This window comes from Netta rufina (genome assembly GCF_964035555.1).
Source record: "Netta rufina genome assembly, chromosome: 7".
Taxonomy (NCBI): domain Eukaryota; kingdom Metazoa; phylum Chordata; class Aves; order Anseriformes; family Anatidae; genus Netta; species Netta rufina.
Genome location: NC_140130.1, coordinates 2,703,815 through 2,731,681, shown reverse-complemented (window position 1 = coordinate 2,731,681; position 27,867 = coordinate 2,703,815). Strand labels below are relative to the sequence as shown.

At 36.7% G+C, this 27,867-nt stretch overlaps 1 protein-coding gene across 1 annotated transcript; it reads left to right on the top strand.

Moving 5' to 3' along the window:
* Window positions 1–23: 23 nt before the first annotated feature.
* On the top strand, window positions 24–27,726 carry RTKN2 (rhotekin 2; the record flags this gene model as incomplete). The annotated part of the gene is made up of 11 exons (XM_084290495.1): window positions 24–184; window positions 2,184–2,242; window positions 6,397–6,450; window positions 7,343–7,460; window positions 9,098–9,298; window positions 13,951–14,045; window positions 15,610–15,716; window positions 16,716–16,847; window positions 23,351–23,516; window positions 25,546–25,653; window positions 27,194–27,726. 11 exons carry the CDS (start codon window positions 24–26, stop codon window positions 27,724–27,726), a joined length of 1,734 nt encoding a protein of 577 aa, XP_084146621.1.
* Window positions 27,727–27,867: the final 141 nt, after the last annotated feature.

Below are 27,867 nucleotides of genomic sequence, written 5' to 3'. Positions count from 1 at the left end.
AGAAGATTAACTTTGAAATCCGCATGCGAGAAGGCATCTGTAAATTACTTGCAGTGAGCACGCAGAAAGACCAACTTCTGCAAGCGGTTAAAAACTTGATGGTTTGCAATGCTCGTATACTTGCGTACCGGGCAGAGCTACAGAACCAGCCTGGAGAGCCAGCCTCGTGTGGAACTGAGGGACAGTGAGTAAAAGCTCTAATGCTAATGGAGCATTACGAAGTGGCCGTTTGTGTGTGTGCATTGTTAGGCAGCCTGTCTAGGAAACTGGATTTAAACCCTTCTTTCTGTCTTCCCCTGTGCATACATTCTTTACAGTTGCTTTAAATCATTACTTTGTAAGATCATCCTTTTTATTTTAGAAAAGTAAATGCAGATCAACTTTTTTTTTGGATAGATTTTATCATTGATGTTAAACAGAGGTTCAGTGTGTGAATAGACGTTTTCTTGATTACCTTTAGCAGACAAAAAAAGCGTCTAACCTAGCCTGAGGGAACAAAACAAAATTGTCCAAGTCAAAATACATGTATTTCTACTTTTCTGTCTTTCTACTGTTGATAAGGTCTCTTTAATGATGGAATCATCGTGGTTAATTGGTACCCTCTGCTGGTCACTTTGTTAACTACATCAAAGTGATAGAGTACAATTTCATCAATATGAGGAAAAGGCAGTTTAATAATGTTTTTACGTTATATTTATTGAATGAGCTAACATATACATGATTTATTTGAATAACTTTATTTTTTGCCTAATGGAATAGACTTTGATGCAATGTTAAGAATTGTGGTGCAGAGATGTTATTACTGTAATGAAATACTATATTGCAATTAAGCATAGAAACTCCTCAAGTATATGTGCTTAGCTCCAGTGAATTGTATTTGTAGGAATAATCCTGCTGTTGTTTGCTTTCAAAAATGTAGATCTACAGAAAAAAAAATATCGAAGGAGAGAATTGTATTTTCTGACTACATCAGCAGTTATTGTGAAAGATGCTTTTTGAAAACTAGCACTTGTAACTTGTGGTATTGTGTAATTATTGCAGTTGTATTGCTTTTTTCCTATGAAGTGATGATCTTTATAGTGATTAGTCTTTTATATTTTTAATAATGGAATAATATCAAAATACACATTTACACAACTCGCGGTCCTTGATGCCAGTGACCATAGGATGGTGATGGCACATGTCAAGAACAGGGCAGAGATACTTGGAGACGTATCTGAACAGCTGCATTATTTTCTTAAAGTCATGGTTAGCTGTCTTGTTCACTTGACTGGTCTCGGCTTAAAGCTGTGTCTTAATGGGTCCTTTGAATTGTCACAAAGGTCATTTGAAAAGAGATTCATGCCCTAGAGTAATTTATCTTACCTTGATTGTTAATAGTGTGTTTACAGTTCTTTTTTGGTATACAGTGGATAGTGGAATTTTGTTAAAGCTTAATTCAGATGAGATGATGATGGCTGAGAATAAATTCTAGAAGTGACTTGGGTTTTCAAATGAAGTTTATTCTTATTTCTCGTTACGTGTGTCTGCAGTCTGTGAGTTCTGAAGATAATCCAACTGCCTATAGAAGCAAGATACTGGTAGTGATTAGAAAGTTTCATTTTACCCTATTTAGTTAGGTGTCGGGAGCAGTGGCAGACATAGCGAGTAACCAAAATTCTTTTCTATAGATTGTTTTGATGCAGTTTAAGGTTCATCTTGAGGTTTAAACTCTAGCTACTTAGCAAACTGTCTGCTTCACAATATTAACAAAACACTTTATTGTAATTGGGCTTTGTTAATAGAGGATGAGGCATTTCTCTGTAACCAACAATAGAATCGATAAATTAAGTTGTTCATTCATGTGTACAGAAGGAGTAAAGTTGATAATGTATTTGATTCTCTTGGAGCAAGACAGGAAAGATGAATCTACTTTTCTTTTAATAATCAGGTTAAATAAGCTTTGGAATAAGATCTTCTAGGGAATTAAGAAAATTGATGGTGTACCTTCCTTCCGTATTATCCTCAAGAATCTAATGATTCGTATCTTAAAGCAGAGAGACTGCATTTGACTTTAAAGAAAAGACTTTGAAATGAGCTATAATATGGATCCCTGATGTTTTTTAAATGCTTAAAGGGTTGAGTTATAGAAACGTAAATGTGTGGATCTGAGACCTCATTTTTTTTTTCCTTCTTTTTGGCAGGTTGTCAGGCACTGGGACAAAAGACCGGGTGGCATGCAGAGCAAAAGTTGCTGTATCAGGTAAGTGGCTGGGTTGTCAACTTAACTGTAGCAGCCAACTGGCAGGGCAGTAACTTGTAATACAACATTATACAAACAAGATGATATTTTTGAAGTGCTTTCGTGGTTCAGGGGTGTAAATCCTCTTGTGCTTTAAGGTGATTTGTGCTTTTAAGTCACACACTTGGTTTTAAAGATCCCACCTAGCATTTACATTTTCCTTTCAGGGACTTTCACAGTGGGAAGTGCTTTTTTTCTGTTTAGTGATAAACACTGAATACCTTTCAAAACTAAGTAAGTGTACATGTGCTGAATGTGCTGAAAACATCCTCTTCCTCCTACCTCTCCCACCCCTCCAACAAGCTTTTGATATGATCTAACAAACTGCAGGCGGAATTGTAACTAGTATGCAAATATAAATGTTCCTTAGCTAGTGCAGGTAACTACTAGAGCAAAGGTATAGTGGTATGGCTTCAATGCAAATTAGCAACAAGTATATTGACTAGTGATTTCCAGTAGGCTGATAAACAGTTTCCTTGTCTGGTCTCAAATTTCATCACTATGAATTTATCACTTTATCTGTGCTATGTTCAGCATGCCTGTAGTTGCTTATTATGGCTGCTCTGCTAGCTTTTCTAACAGATCTATCCGTGCTCCCTGAGCTGCTGCATTGAAAAAATACTGTAGAAGGGCTCACTACTTAAACTGTTTAAGTTTGTTCTGCATATTTTGACATATCTCTAAGAAAGGCAACTTCTAGTGGAAGAAGGGTGGTGATCACATGGTACAGTAATGTTTTCTGCCAGCACAGCTGTTTGCAGAATGTGTATCTGTCTTTCCTCCTTATGGTAGTTGGATGAAAGCATCTGTTTGCCTGTCTGTGCTATGGTTGTACCTGTCATTGGATTTATGGAGTTATCTGCTGTAAAGATCATATATACTTCTGTTATCTTCAGAACACCAGAATTGCAGAAGGGTTTTTTAGTTAAAAAAAAAAAAAAAAAAAAAATTAAGTTGTGTAGGATGTGAAATACTAAGCTAGTTTTGATGGGACGAGAGGATATGAGGGTGAAATATTACCACTTATGTGCAATCTTTTAATGCTTTTGTTGTGTTAGTAATATAACGGTTCTCAAACTGGAGGTTATGATCCTCAGAGATGTGGTGTAGATCATGGAGAAGAGGTATCAACCGCTTCATTCTGAACTCAAGCCTGTGCGTGCTGGGATGCTGCCATGCCTCTTCGGATGTCAGGGAACCTGGCCAGGTCCCGCTTACAGCAGGAAAGCCTAACTGGCCTCTGCTTAGAGATTTATGCTTTGTAGAGATCATCTGTTAACTCCTTATTTTCCACTGTGTGTGTCTGAGAAGCAGAGAACTGTTACATGGGAAGTAGTTACGTGTGCTTAACGAGAGCAGGAGCCTCTCTGTGAGATTCCTGAATGGGAATCCTGGCATGATGCTGATACATGCATGCCCCCCGAGTTCCTCCTTGCATCGTCATGTGACCCATCATCCTGTGCCCATTTAGCATGCCAGATCAGGCCCTGTCTGCGTCCACAGCTGCAGCATGTTCACATCTGTGATGTCTCGTTATACATCATTCCATCTTCCTCGTTCCTTGTGTAGAAAATTGAGCATGCTACATTTCTTCTCTCTTGTATGCTGACCCTCAGTGGATTTGCAGCTGGGGTTGTTCTGTATGTTTGGAACGCAGACATGCATATGCACGCACCTGCCTTGCTGAAAATGCAGTTGTGAATATCAGCAGCAGAAATCAGGAGATATGAAGACTGAATTGGCTGGGAGAGGCTGGAAATGAGGGGTCAATGGTAAACCATGTAATGTGAAAGGGCATGTAATTTAAGAATTGAGGATACAGAATGGATTTTTTAGGGGAAACTAATCCATCTACTTATAAATACATGTATATTAGCGTAACGTGATCAGTATGCATCAGAAGCTTAGGTAATTATAAAAAAAAGTGTGATCATGTGGCCAACACTGAAAGTTCAGGAAGTTTTTTAAGAGTACTGAGGAATGCACTCCCACAGAAAGCAACTGCATGTCAGATACTGAGTGGGGAGTGCATTCCTTAATAAGTAATTTTTCATAGTCCTTTTATTCCCCACATTGGTGTAAATTATGTAGTTTGTGTCTTACCAATCAATTATTTGTCAAAAGACAACACATTAAATGTTGATCAAAAAGCATAATCATAATTTAAAGTTATTCTGTGAAGTTCTAATAAATGTCAGAAGGAATCATTAGCGTAAAACCTGATAAACTGTAGTGCTTGAATGTATCAAATCTGAATCCACATGGATTTACAGCTAATTGTAACTGAAATTAAGATGTGTGAAAATAGATCTTTGTTTTTGATGAATGGCAGCTTTTTCAATCCACGGGTGAGTTGAAAACTGATTTTCAAGTAACATGTTAAACTTGGTCATGCAATTAACAATCTATATACTGATGACTTTCTGATTAAGGTGTAAATTTTTCAGCTAGTGTACTATTGGAAGTGACACACAAAACCAATCTTTAATCAATTACTGTAATTGTTAACAAGAAATATCAAGCGCATTAAAATTGTCGTTCAAGCCATGCTATGAATAAAGATGCTAAAAGGCTTTTATTGTATTTCTTTATTTTCACATATTTATACAAATTTACGATCTTTGCTTTTTAGGGAAGAAGTGTTCCATACTTTGTCTCTAACAGAAATAAATATTTATATGTATATGTAGAGTTTAAGAGAGACTTCTGCAACTGTTTTAAGGAACCTATTTTTATCTGTTTCCTTACTCTAAAAATAATTAAAGGCTTTTAAAAATGCTTACTATGCAAATACATCTTTAGAAATGAAAGGCAGTTCCAGAAAGGGTCACGCTTTGATTTTTAGGAAGTTGTGGTGGTCTAAAGCTCTATACCGATAGTTCACTGTGAAAGTTCATTAGATTTCATGAACACTTTTAAAATTAGATGACTTAGCAAGTTTCAAAATGGAAAATTTATGAAATGTTCCATAGTAACGTAATCAAAATTAGCTTAAATTAATATTTTTCCTTTAATTTAACTTCTGAAACAGTGACTATGTTTATGTAGCTTTACTTAAATCAACAAGAAGTTGAGTGTGTAATTCCCTGTGGGAATACATGACAAATAATCCGTCAGAAAAATAGCGTTACTGTTTGGCATCCTAGCATACTGTATGTGGATTTTTCCATTATCCTCATATGAACAGTGGAGTCAGCAATGCTGCGGCATAACGATATTGAAGATTTTTATCAAAAGACAGCTGAGGTATTGCTGTTCACTGCTGCCATCCTGTGTCGCTTAATATATTGCATATAATTTTACATCATCATGTTGTACTTAAGAAACCAATTTTGGATTAGGTGAGCCCCCACTGCATTTAGCTTGTAAGAAGGGATGAGTAAGAAACTGTGGATATAAACTTGTGCCCTCAAAACTAGAGGAAAAATATAACTCAGTGCTGGACTGGATTGGGTAGATAAACTATAAAGCTCGTCAAAGAAGATACTTTCTTAATATTAAAATGACAGGCATGATTTAAAATAATGTTTCTGTAATTGCCTCTCTGCTGCAGTCCTGGTATAGAAGGATATTTTCTATTCAAAAAAAAAAAAGTTTCTGTAGTCTTTTTATGCCAACTAAGACAATTCTAACTGGGTATGTGATTACAAGTGGTATTTTCTCTGTGGTTACCAAAACAAGACTTAAATGCTTGCAATATCAGTATCCTGATTTTTCCATTAAAACTGGATGTTTTTCCTCTTGCAGTTGGAGGAGTGTTTTCCAGCACCAGTCAAGCAGAGTTTCAGTTTACATCTTTGCATAATAATAGACTAAAATACCTCTCAAAACTATGTTAAGCAGCAACTCTAATATTTTATTTGGGGTACTTTCAAAGTAGATTTAGAATAGTCTTTATGCTAGCATGATTTATGAAAGAAAATGTCACTTCAGATTGAACTATGTTTTTTGATGTTGATAATAAAATTGAAAGAGTTCTACTGTTCATTGGGTAAAAGGTCCTTTTACTTCCATAACACTAGGAAAAGAAAAAATAAACTTTTTGTATTTTATTTTGAACACAGTTTTGCAGTATTGCCTAGACTTTAATTTCCCTGTCTTTTTCTTCTCTGTAGATATCCGAATACCATTAATGTGGAAAGATTCTGATCACTTCAGCAATAAAGAAAGTATGTAAGATATAATGAACTGCTGTGATAAATTTACAGGCATAAGCAATTGCTTAAAACTGCATGGGGAAGTCTGCACTTTTTTGATCTTTCAGTAGGTCCGTATTTTACTCTGCTTGTTGCATAGTAGCTCTTCACTTGAAGTTGTTGATTGTAGCAAGCTGAGGTAGTTCAAAGTCCTATGGTTCTGTATATTTAAACCCTAGTTTTTTAAAAATCCTGCAGAGGAGACTTTCCAGAGGAATCAAAGCATAGTGATGTTAGTAACTAGATAGCTAATAAACTCCCAAATAAACATATTGTTCTATGCATTGTCTGCACTTGGAAGGGTATATTGGTGGTTGTTTCCAGCGAGAAATGTAAATGAAATTTGTCTGTTAGTTTTGAGTGGATTATTGATAGTCTTCAAGTACATGCATTTTGCTGTGTCATGGAGATTAACCCCAAATCCGTTCCAGCTGTCACGTGGCATTGATTTCAGTTTGGTTTTCAATAGGGTCAGAGGGGCTAAGCGTGGCAAAATAGTCTAATCCTATGTAGTATGTTCATAAAATGATGCTGACTTCGTAACAATTTTCTTTTTTTCCTTAAATGAATTTTATTAAACAAAATGGAATTTCTACTAACATTTCTGATGTTATTAGCATAAACTGCCACTAGATATCAGACAAAAAAAAGTTGGGCAGAGGTGGGTATGTGAATGTTGTACCTATACAGTAGTATTGGAAGCTCAATTATCATACAATCCTATGATATAAAACATAGGGTGGGAATAATTTGAGGGCAATTTCTTAGATGTTCAAATTGCCATTTCTTCTTTGTTGTTTACTGGAAGCATTTAGTATTGTGATGTGTTATAAGTGTAATAAAACATTTATTTGACTCTTCGCAGGATCACAGCGCTATGCAGTGTTTTGTTTGTTCCGAATGGGAGCTGAGGTTTTTGATACGGAGGTGGCTATTGTGGATAAAGCAATAACAGATATCTGTTTTGAAAATGTAACCATATTGTGAGTATAATTTATCTGTGTTGAATAAAATACAAATACCCCTGTTTACTTTTGAAAGCAGATATGACTGAATATGGTTAGCTGAGGTCCATTAGGTTTTCCTGTGAGCAAAGGAATCAGTAGAGTTTCTGTGAATTCCAGTGGGTGGTGGATCCCCACTTCTGGAAGGATTTTTTATGTAGAGAGTGATCCTGGTTGTAGATATACCACTTGAACTGTGTCTGTGTTTCTTTCTTTTTTTTTTTTTTTTTTTTTTTTCCATGCTGAGGCATTTTATTTAAAGATAAAACAAACTTGTAACTCATGGACAAAATCACATCAACATGAAAAACGGAAAGCACTATAAAAATACACTTCCGTAGGCATGAATGTTGCACTCAGTGTTTTAGGTATTCTGTGCAGCAGGCTATGGTCTCTTTTGATGTTCCCCCAAGTCACAGTTTCCTTAAATCGGATGTTACTTTCCACACCCCATGTTCTGTTATACCTATTTGAGCATGTGTTACATCTACAGCCCTCATAGTGGAAGAATACTAGACAGGAAATTACTCACTTATCTTTAAAGGTAACCTGGAAAGGAATAGAAAGGTGTTCTTATTTACTTTTATGTTACTTTATACGTTTTAAAGAGTCTTGAGAGACACTTAACTATTTCTCTTTTTCTATTCTTTCCTGTGTGCTGCTTTATTTTTTATATTAGCAATTTAGATTCAGTCTCCTGAGAGACTGACTGGAAATCTAGAACTACTGAAAACTTTAAATCAAGATCTTGAAAACTGAGTAGTTGAGAGAGCACAGATCCATAAATCAGACTTGTTCTTTAATACTTGTTCAAGTTAAAAGTGGGGGCAAAGATTAAAATTTAATTCTTGAAAGATACAACTGTTCTTGGAGAAATGACTGCTATGATTTTCTGTGAAATATAGTGGGAAAAGTCATTCAAACTTCCCTTGTATGCCCAGAGATAAAGGAAAACTTACAAAAGCCTTTAGGATAATTTCCTTACGGATATGTAATGAATGATTTGTACCTGAAAGATGAGGTTAGGCTTCTAGTTTGATTAAGCATGAGAATATGAGAAATAGTAGAATTGAAAACAGACAACAGGGTGTGGGCAGATCAAGCAGCAGGTAATTGATGCTATGAATGACAAATATGTTGGTTGTGAGTGAGGGATTATTGAAAAAAAATAAAAATCCTGTGAAGGGGAAACTGTGACATCGCTAAAACAGTTCAATCTGATTTGGGATCAGAGGCACGACAGGTTTTCAGCCATGTGATTTTTGCATAACAGTAGAGGGCAGATTGAAGTGTGTTTGCGTGTCTTGCCTGTGTATTTCCATAACATGATTTTTGTGTTTTTATTCCAGTTTTTAACCTAAACATTGAATTTCCTGTTTGCAGTTGTTTATGGTTTAATTAAAACATCCATCTCATGACTTCAGCACAGTTACCGATGTGTACTCTGGTCTTGAATTATATTGTAACGAATATCTTTGTCTGAATCCGATATAAATCCTTCCCTTGATTAGCAATATATGTTATGTAATGTATATATTGTAGCAGCAGCATTCCTTGGCTGTGTAATACTAAGCTAATTAACAAATACTCTGAAACTTTCTCCTCACCCCCTTCAGTGATGAAGCAGGACCAGATTTCCAGGTGAAGGTTGAAGTGTATAGCTGCTGTACAGAGGAGTCTTTATATGGGACAAACACTCCTAAGAAACTAGCAAAGAAGCTTAAAACATCCCTCAACAAAGCTACAGGGAAGAAACTCAAAGCTGCACTGGAAGAAGACAGCACTGAGTCCCTTTTGCTCACTGACCCAGTCATACAGTAAGACCTACATATGGATATTGTGATTTTTATCGTATTTTTAAAATAGAAATGGGCTAAATATATTGTTGATATTTGGAAAATTGCCAAGAAAGTGATTATTTCTGTACCTAACCAGGTGGAAAAAAGTTAAATAGGAAATGAGAAAGTAGGTGTGAATTCCAACAGTGCAGCTCAGCCTCGGGGCCTGGTTCTGATCTTTAACCATGCAAGTAGACTTCAACTTTCTTCTGTACACCTGGTAAATCCGCTATTATTTACAAACTCAGTAATATTTTGATCTCTGGAAGAAAGGAAAATTGTGTGATCAGACTGCCTGTGTCCCTCTGTGTATTGATAAGTATATATCAATACTCTGGGGACTGATAGACATTGTATTATATAATATATTATTATATCTATTTATATTTCTATTTTTATTTAATTTATTTAAATAAATTATATTTATATTTTATATTTAATATAAAACATAAATATAATATATAATATATATGTGTGTGTATATATATATATACACACTATATATACACACACTATATTATATAATATACCCATTGTATTCCCGCCCTTTCCCCTTTACTCCTTCCACATATTCTTGCACCTAGGCAATTTTGCTCATTCTTTACAGAATGGTAGACGTGTCTAAAAGTTACAGGTTCTGTGAAATGTCAAAATGTGGTGTGTAGTCAGGAGAAACCTTTCTTGCACCCTTTCCCCTAAGGAAGGTGACAGAGCTGTTTGCTGTGCCTGGGTGCTGCTGAGCACATGGGGGCCTTTCCACTTGCTGGTTTTCAGTGAAACTGTGGACTGGCTAGGGTATTTTACAGTTGCTAGCTGCTTAACAGAAATGTCTTTAATTGACTTTAGTATGGAACACTTTAAGAACACTTACTGGTTTCTCATGTTCACAGAAATATGTGGTTTTCCCAGTAATTCACCTATGTTTCCTTTAAAAAAAAATCTTAAGTCTTTCATGCATTTTTAATGAAGTTAACTGCCTACTAGTATTTCCAGGCTACTTTAATTTCATTGTGGTTTAAGCAGGCCAAGTACCTAAATTGTAAATACAGCTAATATTGTGTTCTTATTATTAGTTTTTAATAAGAAGGTAATTTTTACAAGGTATTGCCTCTTTTTCTCCTTCCACTCTGGTGGCTGAACAGTAGGGAATCAATGTCTAATTCTTACCAGGTGTTGAGCAAAGTCTTAGTCTTGCTTTATATATCTGTTTGCCTGGATTATAAAAGGAAACATTAAAGCATAGTCTTTGTCCAACTGATATTACTGTGTACTGATGTTAGTGTTTCATTGTAAAATACACATCCAAGAGATCTTAGCCATAGAGCAAAGCAAATCTTATCACTAACTTTCCAGTGTGTTCTGCCTAATGACAATGTGCAACATCTTAGGTGATGTGCTTTCCACAGGCTCCAGCTGGGTGATGACGTTAGGTACAGTTTGCTTCAGATATAACCACAAGTTTATTTGCTGGCCATACTCTCTTGACTATAGATCATCTGTCTGTTGAGGAAGAAGCATCAGTAGACAGTCTAAACAGCTGTCTCCTCCCTTGGGTTTTGCTTTGGGTTTCTCAACTGTAATTTATTATATTTTGCTTTTCTCCATCTTTAGTTTGATTTTTCTACTGTAAATCATCATCTCACAGTGACTGTTATTTCTTAACAGAATTGAATGAGTAACGATGTGTTTAATAATGGCTTTGCCAGCTGATTAAAAAAGATTCTCGGAAAGCAAAGTTTAAATGCAGAAAATAAGTTGTCAATTTTTTTGATAGCTTCCTCTTGAGATTTTTATTATTAAGGCCTTGGTATGTAGCACTTAAAGAGTATGAAAGATTGCATCTTTCAAGTGTTCCCGGAGAATTTTACTGGTCCAGCAGGTGAAATTAAAGCACAACAACAAAAAAGGGAAATATCTCTATTTTAAGAGCACCGTTTCTCTGTAGATTCCATTTGTATAGGCCTTTTCGTCTCAGAGCACGTGTGGGATGAGGTGGTCCCTTTTCCAGAAACTCTGTGATCCCTCTGTGTCAAACTCCTTGGCTTAGAAGGCTCCCTGTTTAGTGAGGAGACTGTTGGACTTGTTACTTCTTGGAAAAGCTTGGTGACAAAATGCTTTGAATGGTTGCTTCAGCTTGTTAATATCACTTTTTTATTATTATCCTCTCTGTTTTTAATTATCTATCTTCTCATTTTTATGCGGTTTTGCCTGCTTCATTTTTCTATTATTTTTCATCATTATTATTTACATTTGTTGTAGAAGAAAATTGCTTAGTGCAGCTATACTACTGAATTCTAGTGGTTGCACTTTGACAAAGTCATCAGGGAGACTCCTTGCAGCACAAACATAGTTGCTTGCAGAACTGGCCTCCACGTGGGCTTGTTGCTGCTGCCCATTACATATTGTCCTCCAGTCGGCTGGAGGCATGGCTTCAGTGTCCTATCTTTTGAGTTGGAAAATTCAAGTTGATATTTTGCCAGAAGAACGTAGTCTGATCTAATTGCAACATCTTATATTTGGGTGTTTTTTATGACCTGAAGATTATATTTATTCTCACCTTTTACTATTTAAGATGTGATTGGAAGGTGAACATCTTAGGCATTTTTTTGACTTGCAAATCTTCCACTCTGTATATCTGGATGAGTAAAATAAGACTGGGATTTTTAACAGTAAGATTAATATTCCGGAACAGGTTCTGGAATCTGAGCTGTATTAATTAATATGCATTGATAATAGGGTGATATAGATATACCTTGTGCCAGTGTCTGTTTAGCAACGTCAGTGCCTCTGCATCTTGATCAGTAAACAGGTTTAACAATGAGCCTTTGCCATAGGCAGGCTGGGGATATTTTTTTTGCAAAGTTATTAAGTGGAAAAATATTACAGATATGCAAAGTACTGTATGAGCTGCAGCAGGCAGATTGTTCTTTGCTGTACAAAGAAGCTGCCATTTAAGGCAGTTAGCTACTTCTGTGAAAAGTATACACAAAACATACTTAATAATCCTGATTAGCCTGTTAAATTTGAAAAACAGTTGCAGATAAAACTTCTAAATTATATTGAAGTTGGCTGAAAGGAATGACTGTTATGTTTTAGAAAGAAAATGTTACTGTGAAGCATATTTTAAAAGTGAAGTAGCTGATTTTTTTTGGCAGGGTTGTTGTAGTAATTAGTCATGCTTTAGAAAAAAATAACTAAAATCAGCACAGAAGTTTTATCTGTTAGAAGAAACTGAACCTTTTTGTACTGCTTAAGTAGACTGGTAGTGTAGAGCTTAACTGGATGGCAAAACATAAAAAGTGGAGAATCTTTTGTTAGGGAGCAGTCTAGGAAGGAATATATTCAAATGCTGATGAGTTTTTGTTCAGATGTTTCTTGAAATGTTTCATAGCAGTGGTTCTTTGCACAGAATGCTAAAACATATTTAACTTTCTATTTATTTCCTTGAATTAGATGTGTAACAGACCTCCCGGCTAATGGTCTTAATATTTTTGCCTCTTCTTTCACTGGTGTTAGGGCTGGGTAGGGATCTGCCTTGTTCCTCTGCAGAGCCAAAGATTTTAAAACAGTATGTGCTCACTCTGCTATTAGGAAAGATAACATTTGGAAAACACGTATATATTTTTTTAGTGATATCAGTTCAGTATTCTGTTCTCACCTCTTGCTCTAAGCTATCTTATGCTATACAGAAGATATTTTAGGGATTTAATGCTAGATTGTGTTAGGGGGAGTAGTTAGTGATTCTAAGTGGTTTGTTTTCTTGTGAACTTTGTTTAAACTGCTATTAGCCAGGTGGAATTCTTACTGCATTGCTAGACTGTAAATCTGTTACTCTGTCTGAAGAGTATTTGGGGAAAAAGGTTAAACATGTACCAAATTTATACTGGTTTATTCCAAGAACTGCATTCCACATACTGTACTGAATTGCAAATGTGATTTTTTTTCTAATTTCCCTCTCCCCCCTCCCCCCAGGCAAAATCTAAAACAAAGATATAGCATTCTGAAACCTGGTGTCTACCTAGAGAAGAGAGATGCTTTTAGCATTCTTAAGGCGCAGGAGGCATGGAAGGCATAGCCCTTGTGCCTGGGTTTGGTATTGACTGGTGCACCAGTACAACTGAGCCATCTCGGAGGCAGTGGCTACATGAGCCATCTCCTCCTGGGTGGTGGGTCTGAGGGAGGGGGGCATGGGAATTGCTGAGGGGACTGAGCTGACGAGGCCTTGTGGCATTGGCCTGGAAGTCATGGGGTGGGAGGGAACGGGCTACCACATGGGTTTTGTTCAGGTGGGCAGCTGAGCTCCAACACGGCTGCTCTCTCACTCCCCCCTCCAGAAGGGGAAAGGGGGAAAACACCACAACAGAGTGGAGGCAGTGTCAGAGATAAGGATACAGCAATCAGCTGACCAGACTGTGGGACAGTTCTTATTTACAAGGAAAGCTGGAGATGTGGGAGTTCTGTGGGAAGAGACTTGGGGATGGCAACCTGTGGTCACTGGCAGGTGCTGCCTTGCATCTCAGCATGCTCCTGTAATCAGATGTGTTCTTGGGCACCTCTAGACTCCCTTTAATTTCTGCCTGAGCCATGCAAAGCAGAAATGACTTAATTGTGCCTTTTCTTTCACGTAACAGTGGAGCAAAGTACAACTTGCTAGCACATACCACTTTGGGGCTGGAGAGTGCTGAGGATGGTTTCAGGACCCACAACCTTACCATTACAGGAAATGGTAAGTACATATGGTACCAATTTAAGGAAATAAAAGAAAACAGAAACATTCTGCATTTCTCTATTTTGTATACTAAAGAGTTTAAAGAGACTATTTTTCTTGATATTTAATATAGAACAACTTTAAATAAAATATTTAACTGTTCTAAAACAGGCATCTATACATAGCTGAATAAACTATAAGTTGATAAAATTTCAAGTCCAGATGAAAATTTAATTCATCTGGGAGTTTCTTCTGTCATTTGCATCTGGATCTTATGTGAGCTGTAGCCATATACAAATTATTTCCCCCTTCCTCACAACTAGGGAAGGGTATCAGAGTGAAGAACAGCTATTTCCTCGTCAGAATGATTTTTTTTTTTTTTTTTTAATAAAATAAGCTTCAGTTGAGCTAGGCTGTTTCAGGCTGAGATTTAGCACAGGACATAAGCATGTGTGCTTGCAAATTGTCTTGGTTGCTGTCTTTCACTTCTGGGACAGTACAAATTGCTGGTGGCAGCAGTCAAGCGAGATGCTAACTTAGGTACTGTGATTATGCTACAAATGAAGGTGATATTTTAAGTAGGAAGAGTACAGTTTTTCATACTTCATCCGTTATTTTCTTAAAGTATAGCCCTTTCTGTAATCCACCCCCTAATTGTTAAACTAAGACATGGGCCTTTGTAGCTGTTACTTCTGGGAACTTCATCTTTTACATGGGTAGATTTGATCCTAAAGAGAATTAGTCTTTACACTTCATTCATTTTGAATATTTATGGGACATTTGTTTCTTGAAGGTTTAGATGAAAAATTCTACGTATTTTTGATATTAATTTGTAAGCCTTTCTTTTATTACTCTTTTCTACTTTTTCTTCTTCAAATTTCTTTTTCTATCATTAATTTCCATAACTTATTCTGGTGAGAAATGACATACCTGGCTGTTTTGGTTCATTACAAGCATTTCTAAAACATGACTAAAGACAGAGTCATGTCAATGGAACGTTGCTTTACCTGCTTCTAATTACAGAAGAGAATGCCTTTGGCATAGCAGAGCTGAGTGAGGAGAGAGGCTGCAATTTATTGGTAATTCCTTGGAATCCTGAATACTTTTCTAGTGCAGAAGACAGAAGTAGATACAAATTCAAGTCCTAATAAACAATCTGGAGCAAAGTGCTTACATAAAAAGCCGTGCCCAAGTTGGGGTGGGCTCAGGGATCCTACTTGGATGAGGTGGCCAGTGTGCTTCTTGATTCAAAGTATTTCTAGCTGTGAAATTAGATTTAGAGCTACATTTCTTTTGTAACAATAACATGTTCTTGCAGAACACTATCTCCATTTTTACTTGAAATTCTTTTAGAACTTCTGATGATTTAAAAAAAAAAAATAACTAAAGATCAGTCAATCTAATCTTAAGGGATGAAGTATATTTGAATGTAAAGTGTTTATTTATGTAAAAATGAATGTAAAAAGTTAAACTATATGTTTATGGGAAATATTCAGAACTGTTTGTGTGTGTGTGTTTTTGTGCTTTGTTTGTTGTTTGGTTGGTTGTGTGGTTATTTTTTTGGTCTGGTCTTTTCTCCCAGAGGAATCTTCTTTTTGGCTCCCCCTGTACGGAAACATGTGCTGCCGTTTAGTTGTTCAGCCTTCCTGTATGACTAGGGACATGATGGCAGGATTTCTGAATCAGCAGGTAATAAGATCTTGCTTGTGTTTATATCCTCTTCTATTAATAGCTGTCACTTACACTCCGCTGTTAAAACATTTGTTTTTTCCTGGAGTGGTTTCTTGAGTAGCTTATTTTTCTACCTGTCCTGCCTCTAGCAAGGGAGGGGATTCTACCTGACAGTCACTGTTTATAAACAGCATCTTTTTGTTCATTGTTTACAAACAGTGGCTAATAGTCAAGAAATAAACGTTTACTTCATGTGCTTATCAATAAAACTATTTAGGCTATTAAATACAGATCAAGTACAGTTGTTTCAGAATGCCTTTAGGCTGGTACTTGATGGCAGCAGTCCTAACAGTCCTGTTGCTCCTACCCATGTACGCACCTCTCGTGCTAGAATGGTGAATCCAGCTGGGGAACAATATTTAAACTCATCCCTCCAAAAACGATTCATGTGAACTCTGCTGACTTCTCTGTTACGGTTCATTGCACAACTAGGCAAACAAGATGGTAAGCAGAGGGGCTGGTTCATCTGTCAGGAGTACTAAATTATATGGTCTAAACTGGTCATGAAACTATAATGCATCTATGAAAGCTGTTCAAAAAATCATTTGAGTATGGAGATCCTAGACAAATATCTTTGAATATACTGCATACTTCCAAAGTGAAATACTTTTTATTTCTTCTGTTGTTTAATAATGTAGCTAATAAAGGTGATCTTTTTCTTACTGTAGACACCAATTCTAGGCTTCAGTCTGTGTGACCCAGTAGATTCTGTACTGTGGGTGTCATAAGACAGTAAATCTGGGAAAACTGTAAAATACCAAAAGACATTTAAGCTATTGCTAGCATTTCAAAAAATGGTGATTCCAAAGTGTTCTGCAACAGAAGGCCTTTGTTTTAAGAAAGAATTAATTCAGTGTAGAGAAGTATTTTTGATCACACAGGCTAATCTGTGTGTACCTCATACCATGCTCTTAATTTGTAGTTTATGACTGGCAATTCTCTGCTTCTTCTCTTTAGCAAATGATAGGAAGTTTAACTAGCTGGAGGAGGCTGTACTGCGTACTGAGAGGTGGAAAGCTCTTTTGTTATAACTCAGCAGAAGAAATTGAGGCTAAACTGGAGCCAGCATTGACAGTTTCCATCAACAAGGTAAAAATGATTGTATGTGGGGCTTTTTTTGTTTGTTTGTTTGCCTGTGTTTTTTTTTTTATAATTACTATTTTGAAAGAGGTTGTTTCTTGTTTTAAGACATACACCTACAGTCATTTTGGCTCTGAGCTGCTAGTATGCAGAACGCTTTATAGGTAGGATATCAGTGGGATATGCTTCAGTGAAATTTGCAGTCGCTGAGGTTTTTTTGCAAGGGCATTAAATGTCTCAGCTGTGGATATAAGTTCCTTCTATTGCACTAAACTGTTGAACATAAAGGTGAAAAGGAGAATGTTTTTCTTTAGGAAGAGTGATAACTTGTTATATGACTGTTCCATTGTCTGCAGTCAGTTAGCAATGTTCTGGGAGGCTTTTGTCCTCAGCAAGGTGGAATTTTAACAAAAGCTTTTTTGTTGTTTTGTGTTATTTGGCCACAATCTTAATTAGAGGGAGAACTGGAAAATTGTTCAAAATATTTTTGTGCTTTAAAATAAGCTGCTTTTCTTAATACTGTTTTTGTACAGGGCATAATAACTTTGGACGTTCTTTACAGCATTATTACGGGGGTTTGTATCCTGATAGGCAAACTCTGGATTTAAAACTTAAAATGTTTCTATTTGGCTAAAAATGTTAAGTATTTAATTTTAAATAACTATTTACATATTCAGTTTAGGAATGATACTGGAAGGGCCTTTCAGAATGGAGAGCATTAGAGTGAACAGATGATGACGGCACCAAAACCAGTTTTTGAAAGCAAGAGTTCGTATCACATAAGGATGAGCAGAGGAATTTAATGTTAATTGCAATTGGCTTAGCTGGATTCATCTTGCATAAGTAGATGGAAACATTTGGGAACTGTGTTAGGCAGGGGTTGATCTGGATTCTGGTGCTGTACTTGTGTGACCACTTGATGCCAACGGTAACTCTAAAAGAAGCTCTCCCCCTTGCCAGTCTTGTTCTGGCTGCTGTGCTGCTGTATGCTGGGCAGGCAGTAGGGCAGCTGACTGATGAATTGGAGTAGGGAACTGATGTGGGTTAAAATTAGCTCAGCTGGGGGGGAAGGGTTGGCTTCAACCATGGTTCTCTTTAACGCATTCTTTTATTCAGATCTCTACATGACCACACAAGCATTTGTACACGGAAGGAGCTGGGGCAGGATTGGCAATGTGTAGGGACATAAAGCAACAAAGAACTGCTTCTTACAACAGTAATATCAGCTCTTGGTGGCTTTAAAGTTCCTGGAAACTGTGATTGCATTCTCACGTAGAGTAAAATCTCTCTATATACCAAACATTTAAACTAGGGATAACAATATGAACTGCTTTTGTTAGGATTTTTTAATGTGCTATGTTTTAAATTGATTCCTTAATTAAAAACACCTTTCTGCTAGTGCCTTATATTTTAACAAAGCCATCTTTCTCTTCCAGTTCATTTAAAAAAAATGTTTACACCACGGTACATATTCGAGCAGTTTGAGTTGCATACTTCTTCAGTCACTTTTAATTATGCTAGTCAAACTTTGTTATAGCTCTGTTTTCTAGTTGTTCACAATATCAGTTAGGAAATGGTAAATTTTAGTAAAATATGGAGTGACTAAATCCATAGTTTAAAATGTAGCAGGAATATTTTTTAAAATTATCTGTCAGGATATCTTTCTAATCTTTCCTTAGGGTTTGCTGCCTTGGTCTATATCCTTGTTTTGCTTTTCCTTTTAAACTAACCATATTCTCCTAAGGCGTTTTACTCCTCTGAGTTACCAATACAGTTAGAATCTAAAATCCAGCTTAATAAGCTTTTGCTGGGAGACTGTTTGTGTGTTGGCAGAGTATCCTTACAGCTAACATGTACGAGGTACATAAATCATGTATCTCTTACCATTTTGAAAAAATGTCAGGCTGCTGGAGAAGGAGACTATGAATCCTTCTTGATATTAAAGCCAGGAAAAAAAAAAAAAAAGCAATTTAATACATTTGGATGCTTCAGTACTTAAACAGTTTCTCTTGAAAATAATGTAATGGCTGTAGGTTTTTGATTCTTTTATTATGAAACTGTCTTACAGATTAAATGAACACAAGCTAATCATATGGGCTTGTCTGCTACATGTTGTTGTTGAAACAGCAATTTCAAAACCAAAGTTGAGATTGAAAATCAACTCTAGATGGCCTAACTAAATGTCTTCTATTTGCATACGTGGAACTGTCATTTGTAATGTGAAGCTGGTCCTTTACATGTAATTGCAAGACACTTTCTGAAAAGCAATGAAGTCATCTGGATTTATGAGAAACTCTCTGGAAAATATTCACAATGATAACCTTATTTCCCATCCCTTTGAATCGAGACTTGAAGAAGCCATTAAGACCACCAAAGTCATTACTTCAACTTCAGGTGACTTCACTGCTACTGCTGTTGAGCAAGAATGGTTCTGCAGTTCCTATTATGCAAGTGTTACTATTATTGTTCCAGCCAAATGTAATTATAATGTATTATATTGCACAACTAAGAACTAAGTAGGAAAAGAGAAATGATATTTTCTGTAGCGAAGAAAATTTGCTGGAATCCAAGCTGAACAAGAAATGTTCCTTATGGTCCAGTTCCTAAAATTTTGTATCTTTCTTTAGTTCTAAATGAATAATAAAGGCTTTGCCTACACGTGATAGTTTAGCAAATAGGTGCACGTACCAACAGTTCACATTTGTTCCTCAGTATCCTGTTGTAGCTCCTTCATATATTATAAAACTCTTCTGTGACATGGGTGTGGAAGCTTCAGGAATGCTAGGACATCACTTCAAATGAACGCAGGCCCATGACCTCTTCCCTGGCATGTTTTGCATGTGCCCACTTTGATCAGGAGCCGTGCAGTGCAGCAGTTCTAGAGCTCTCTCCATGCTTGTACTAGCTGTTGAGGTGAGCAGGTGGAGGAACAAATGTTTTCAGCCTTTGGCTAAGGCTTCACAGATACATCGCTAAACAGCGTAGTAGGAGTGAAAGGAGAAAATCAACCTGATGCTTCTGTAGACTTCCTGCGAATGACGGCTCTTGTTGGAGCATCTGTTATGGGTTAGGTCAGGTAGAGAAACTTGTTGGAAAATGTAGTGATGGCTGTAGCAGTATAACTTCAAGGGGACCGTGCAGTGTTTTTAAGAAACCAAGAAGTACACCATGGGACTGGAACAGAAGGGTATTGATACTAGTTCTTAACAATGTGAGCATTTAGGGAGCCAGGACAATATTTGCTATGAATGTCAGGCAATTCCAGCACTGGTGCAGTAAGAGCATCCCTGAAATTATCAGTGTTGTGTGTAGTAATGTTGCTGTCCCACTGTCTGACTTAGACAAGCCTTTGTACATGTGAAAATATAGCACAGATCAGTTAAATGCCCCCAAATATCTCGTGTTGTATTACTCAGTTTAGTTCTGCAATTGCTTGAAAATGACTGCATGTGGCAGGGGAAGCAGATACAATACCCAGATACCACACAGTGGACCTTGTAGTACACGTGCTCAAATTAAGTGGTTAGGAAACTATGCTTTATGGCTCCCTGGTGCTCCATGGAGTGCTGGCTGGTCATATAATGATGTCTCCTCACCCTGGTATTTGGCTGCTGCATTGCACTGATGATAGGTAAAATGCTACAGCAATATATCATAATATAGCTCCTTCATTTTATACTTATCCACGTTTCCACTGGATGGTAAGTACTGTGGGGTGTTACGGTAATACAAGTTCACAAAACAATGAAGATGAAAGGAGGAAATAAAGCTAATCCGGTAGATTTGGTCTTATGTATTATTATTATTGAAAACCATGATTTTTAAAGTTAACATTACAGCAGAAACCAACACATGAACAGATTATTTTTTTGTTTCCGATGTTGTGTTTTTATTTCTTGATTTGTTTTTTGGTATTAAAATCCATAGAAGAAATTTGCTACATGCATTTTGGTTTGTTTAACCTTAGAGCAGAGGCACAGAACCGGACTTTCAGTATTTTTCTCAAGAACTCTAATTTGTTTTGATGTCTTGAAGTGATCTTTATAAACTCTGCTCATCAGTGTTTCAGGATTGGCTTAGTAGGAAATGGCTGCACCTAGCAATAAAAAGCTTCTTTCTTTTGTTTTTGTTTAACTTTGCTTAACCAATGAGCTTTCCAGAGAAGTGTTGTCAGGCAAAAAACTTTTTCATTTGCTTGGAAAGGTATAGACGAAGGCTTGTTACTTACATTGTGCTTAAAAAAAAAAAAAATAAATCATTTTCCCCACTTTCAAAAAAAAAAAAAAAAAGTCTATAGAATATAGAGAATGTAAGACTAGCCTCAGCCTCCCCGAAGGAGTCATTTGAGTTCAAGATTCAACTCAGTTTTCCTGCTGCAATCAGCTGGTTGTTCTGGTCTTTACAAGAGCAAGAGAGCTCAGCTGGTTAGCAGACTTGCTTCAGTTATCTATAAGACTGGGAAAGGTTGGGCAGTTTTATAACATGGTACTTTGTCACTTTTTTTTTTTTTTTTTAAGTGAAACTGGGCTCATGGTGTAATTCACCCAATTCATCAGCCCATTATTGTAATGGCATCTTGTATCACTCTTTAAATATTCAAGCATCAGGTATAGGTTGTTGCATGAGGATTTATCTCCTTTGAATAATAACATAGTTGTGGAATAAAACCTGCAGCAAACATCATTAAATAAACTTGTGTGTATGGTATGCTTGAAGTTCGTACCTGTCAAATGTTAATCTATTTGATTTAATTTTTTTTGCTGGTATCTATGGTTACCTGAGTTAATGGGATATAGAGCACTTATGGATGAATTACTTCATCTCCTATTTTTAGACAGAAGAATTTAAATGAGCATATCCATCAGATATGCTACAAGCAGCTGTTAGTTATTTCAAACGTTTACTTCAGCAATGCCTTGAAAATCTGGGGAATATTCTATGGAAAAACTTCGGGTTTTCTGAGTATCGGAACTAGGCGTATCCCCATGGGATCTAGTGTGTAAACTTAATTTCTGTAGGTGTATATTTGACATCTGTAGCAGACTTTTGACATTTGGTTGAATTGTGTAAGAAGGAACATGGCTGATCTGTTCCCACTGTACCTTGAGGAGTGCCCTGAGGCCACCTGGGGGTCAGTTTTGCTGTCTGCCCAGACTCTGAATGCAATTCTGGCTGTAGCGGTCAGCTTCCTTCGAAACACAGGGTGCTCTGCGTGCCACCCTTGTGTAGCACCCGGCTGCTGCACGTCCTTACCATGCAGGAGGCTCCAGGGCTGGCTGGGTCTAGGGTGCCAAAACACATCATCCTAGTGGGATTTGGGATCATGCTTCTCTCCTGGGCTATGCTAGTGTTATAATAGCCCATTGCTCGTTTGGCCTGGTTGAAATGTATGTGCAAAGATATTTCAGGGGGTATGGTTTTACTTTTGGAAATAAACTGGTGGTAATTATTTTCATTTGTTCAACACATTGTGATGAACAGCAGTGTTTTCTGGAAAATTTTCCAATTGTGCTCTGTGAGACTTCTATTAAAATCTTTTGGTATCTTACACATGACAAATACATAAACAGTTTTTTTACTGAGTTAGTGGTAAGTGCTATTTTTTACTGTAGTAATGCCGTAACGAAGAAACTAGATGCTATGAAAATACCACTTGGATTTAGTCTAGATGACAAAAATCAGTTGAAGTATGTCCCTGAACAGAAGGAAAAACCTCTAACAGTGCTGCTGCATGATGTTTGTGATATTAGTTGAGTGTTAGAACTAATGATTTGTTAGTTCTGAATGACTTAACATTATGTTTTTAATTGTTTCCATCTAGCGCGCTCTAAATATGGCAAAACTAAATTTTGAAATGACAAATAGGATTATTTTGTATATTAGACCAAAATTTTTTTTCATTGGAAATCTGTTCAGTAGAACTGTATGAATTACTTCTACAAATGCTACTTTAAATGTGGATGAGGTATGTTTTTTTTTTTTTTTAATTACGTGTCACTGTAGCATTAGCCCTGAACGTCCTGATTCACTGAAATGCAAGTAAAATAATGTATATTTAGAATCCATTGCATAAAAAATGACCCACAGGAGTACACTAGGAGACCTAACTGTAAAAATACGCTTGTCCAGATGAAGATTTTGGAGAAAAGGAGCTGGCTATTGCTGTTACAGGTTATTCACTGAACTGCTATGAAGAAAGATGAGCTGTGTGAGTGAGATGAGCTTGTAAAGGCAGAGGGGGGGGGAACAGAACATACATTCTGTAATCTAGACCTGGACTGCAATATTTCTGCTCCATTCTCTTATTTTCATATATTGTGTCATTTGAATTGTTTTATAGGAAAATATTTTTATAAGCAATTACTGACCTTACTTAGTTCCTTTTTTTTTTTTTTTTTTTTTTTTTTTTATAAATAAAAAGCCAACTCATACTGCCATTACACTGTCATTGGCCATAAGTTGATATGAGTGAGCTGAAGCAATAACTCATTACCACAGTTTGTCGTTTGTAGGAAACCAGAATTCGAGCTGTGGATAAGGACTTCAAGAGAAGAACTAGTAACTTTTCTGTTATCAACCCTGTGTCTGGAGAGGCTGTGACTCAACTTTTTGCTACTGACAGTAGGGAAGAACTTCATAACTGGATGGAGGCTTTCTGGCAGCACTTCTATGATCTGAGTGAGTAAGGAGGCAGTGCTGGCACTGTGCCCTTCCAGAGGGATGTTATGTAACATCAAAGGAATCTTTGAACAATTTGAATTGGAATTGCCTCATAATCCTTTGTTTGCAACGTTGAGAAGAAAAATGTTCTTTGGAATAATATTGGGTGGTGGTCTAAGCCACTGGAAGACAAATATTTAACTAAACCGGTGTCCGCATGTTCAGGCTGGCTTTTTGCAGGAAACCAGTAGTGGAACAAGTCCACCAGTCTCAAATGAACTTGGCCTCTTTTAGCAACGTTCTGGATATTTTTAAGGACTGCTAAATTCTCACCATCTCTTCCTCCACTGTAGCTGGGAGGATCCACCTCTATCTCTGCATCCTGTCAGTGGTGTGGTGTGTTGGTTTTGTGGGATTCAGCATGTATGAGGCCTGGAAGTCTTAGTGGGCAGTGGTGAGGGCGTAGGATTCATTTGGAGCTTTGGATAGAATACAGATTCAGCCAGCCCTCGTAAATAGGAACATGTATGTTCCTTGCCCAGCAGCTTTATGGATTAATTAAATTGCTGTTTGCTGCTTTAGGGATTACTTGGTTCTGTTGGTTTTGGTACCCCTTGCCACAGGGGAGTATGTACACCTAGCTGAACAGACTGCAAATACATACTGCTTACTGGAAACTGGTAACAACTGTACCTGAGGCTCTGTAAAATGGTATAAAAGAAATAAATACTCCAATCACTTGTCTTTTTATTTTTCTCTATTCAATGCTACAATGTTTGGGGATCTTCACTGGTTAGTTAATTTTTTTTCAGGAAGCTAACTTACTGACTTTGGCTAACCTCTGGAACAACACTGTTCTTACATGAGAAGAAATTTGCTTCTTAGTATGACAGTGAAATGCTATTGAGGTGGTATATTGTGTTGCTTGTTTAACACTAAATATTAATTAAAGGAACTATATATGTTAACTTGTCTTAATCTTTTTCCTCTGCCTTAGTAGTTTAACTCACAGTTTTCTTAAGAGCAGAGAACAACAGTCAGATATTATGCTGTCATTGACAGAGTACAGTTGGTTCCTTATAGACCTTTTCATCAGGGCAGAAAACAGAATGAGGTAGACTAATGAAATACCAGTGTTTAATCAGAGGCCACACCAATGAAATCAGTGAATTGAGGTTGTGGGACCTCAGTATTTTATTTTGTATTTCTACTTCTTTTTAGCTCTGAGTTACAATGAGAAGAGGCTCTATCAATTAAAGAAACACACCAAGCAAAAACTAGGGCATCCTCTTTAAATTAGCTGTGGAGTGGGGTGAAAAGAACTAGTACTTATTCATTATAGATAGAATACCCATGGATTTTTTTTAAGACGTTTTCCTTGGGTTCAGAGAAAATGGGTCACTTGGCATTTAAATGCCTTTTTTCTTCACTGGTTTTAAAAATCTCTTAAAATTAATGTGCTCAGAAAACTTAGAATGATTGGTATGAACAAAGTAATTTTACTGTGTCTTGTTTTCCTTAAGGTCAAAATCTATTAATAGAAAAAGAGGTTTCCTTGTCTGCTAAGAGATAAAAGGGAAGTTATCCTCTATTAAAGACAGAACTGTTCCTTTACTTTAACAGTTGTATAATGTTCAGCTTGCAGTATACTGGTGTTCATCCCCTTATAACTTTATAAGCTTCCTTAACGTTAAAGGGTGATTTGAAAAAAGAAGAAGTGATGAATTTATACTGGGGTTGGAGATTTGAAGGCAAATTATGGTATTTAATGTTTATAGTATAACTACTGCTGAGATGCTTCAATTAAAGGTTGTACCTTACATATAAGCGACTATACTATATATAGTATAGCTTAGTATGCTGAGAGTTGGTATGAGATCAAAGTTGAAAATACTGCAAATGCATCCTGAGTGTTCCTGCTAAGCAAAAGTAAATGCTTACTGTTTAGCATTTCTTTGGAGATAGTTTCCTAACACAACCTAACGACTTCAGTTTTTTCAAGCTGAATTGTTTAAGTTCCAGTCATTGTTCTCTTTTTCTCTCTCAGGCCAGTGGAAACATTGTTGTGAAGAACTTATGAAAATTGAGATTATGTCACCACGGAAACCACCTTTGTTCTTGACAAAAGAAGCGACCTCCGTCTACCATGATATGAGTAAGTGGGATTTGTCTTTTCAAGTTGCAGGGTAACAGAAACAACATTGTCTGTATTCAGATGGCTTCTGGTGTTGATGTTGAAACACTGAGTTTTTCAAGGGCAATTCAGACAATGAAAGAGCAGCATAATTGCATGCCAAGGAGTTCACGTTAAATCTGAATTTGCAAATCTATAATAGCGCAAATAATGATTTTTTTTTCTACCTTGACTCAAAAATCCTGCAATCTGAACTGTAACTAGGGAGCACTGAACACATTCAAAAAAGCCATCGCTAGAAGTAAATGCTCACCATGATAATGGTGTAAAGCTCAGAGAATGTAAAGGTAAAGTAGTCTCCCAAACAATAATGTCTTTAGTTTCATGAAGTTAATTTGGTGTTCTTAAAGCAATTTAAAGGCTTAGCTAACTTAAATTGCCTAATTATTTGGTCTGTCATAACAATGTTGAAAAACACTCAGAAAATCTATCTAGCATGTGTTTGAAACTACTATTTTTGCAGAGCAAAATGGTACACAGCAGGATTACTTTAATAGTTTCATTACAGAAATAATATTTACAGACTAGAAAAAGTAGGTCACTTTATTTTAATGAATCCATTGCAGTATTGGCTAAAAAACACTGTGCAACTTTAAATGCCTGACTGCTTGCTGCTTGAGATTGGAATTGTGAAGATGCTCAAAATGCCATGTGGGTCACCGAGTTACTGTGCATCAGAGCACTGAGCAGTCAAAAAAGTCCTCTCTGAGCTATGAACACAGAACAGTAAGGGAGTAAATCAAATATATTGAAGTTTTACAAAGGTAATGCTGTAGCATAATTCTGCTCATACTCAAATATATTGCTGTGGAGCAGAATACAAACTCTGTTTCATTCTTTATATGCCAGTGTTTTTGTGCTTATTTACTGTATTCATATGTAAAACCCTGTGTTTAAAATTGTGTTAAAAATCCTTAATGTGTGACCTGAAATAGAAAAGATATTGCTGTTGTTTTAGAGGCTAGCAGTACTGCAGTGTACATAAAACAAACAAACAAAACTCAATATGAGAGATCAGAAATGGAGCAAGACAGTCTTAAAGCACATAAAGAAAAATGGTAAATGTAAAGATGTCCCATTTTCTGCAGGCTGGAGGCACAAGAGTATTTAGTCATAGATGTTTCCATGGGCCTTTTGTGAAACAAAATTTTACAAATACTATACAGCAAAATATATATAATTTGTGTGTGTATATATGTATATAGTACCTTTTTTTGTTTTTTTTTTTCTAATTTTTACTTGGTAAGAAATACCAATGCCTACCCTGTTCTCTCAACTCCAGCTGTCACACAAACAGTTCCCTCATATCACCTCTGCCTTTTCTAGGAGAGTATATGTAATCATTTCCATTTTTTTCCATTAATACTTGTATTAGTAGCCTAGTCTTCGTGAGACGTAGTTAATAGAATTTTCTCTTCTGAATAGTAATAATGAACTAGGGAGGAGTAAAATTATTGGTAGCATTTTAATCTGAGTTAATTGTTGTCCCTTAAAATTACAGGCATTGATTCTCCAGTGAAACACGAGGGCTTAGCTGATATCATACAAAGAAAAATTGAAGAGAGCGATGGCGAGTTCCTGCTTTGCCAGCAAAAAGAGTCTGCATCTTCCTTATGGGCTTCCCTCTTTGACGGATCTCATGAGATGGTTGTTCAGAAAAACACGCATCCAGCCCCCAAAAGCGATACTGCAAGTCCCAGTGATGGCAGAGCGAAGAAAAGAAGAGCTCCACTACCACCCTCTGATAAGTCACCATACAGTGCAAAAGCACAAGTGGGCACACAGCAACTTGCCTTGCAACTTGACAAGGAAAACCGGGAGAAGCCTGACAGCGCACCTTGTAGTAGTTCTTTGGATTCAAAGTTACCTATGGTAACACACGGGCAAACACCTGTTGCTGCTCCTCGCAAAATTGGTCCTTGTAGAAAAAACAGTTTATCTGACCATGGAAATCCCATGTTTTTGGTTGCCAAGACAGAGTCTGAAACCAACCAGTACCAACCCCTAGGCAGAAATGCATCACAGAAATGCTAGATCCTAGGTCATGGTTGTAGCCACAGGCATGATTATTAGCTTACAAGAGTCCCTGGAATTTTAAGTTCCTCAGTCTTAATACTATAACTTTTGAGTGCAAATAGATTTTACCATACAGCTTGTAAGTATTGAGTTTAACGT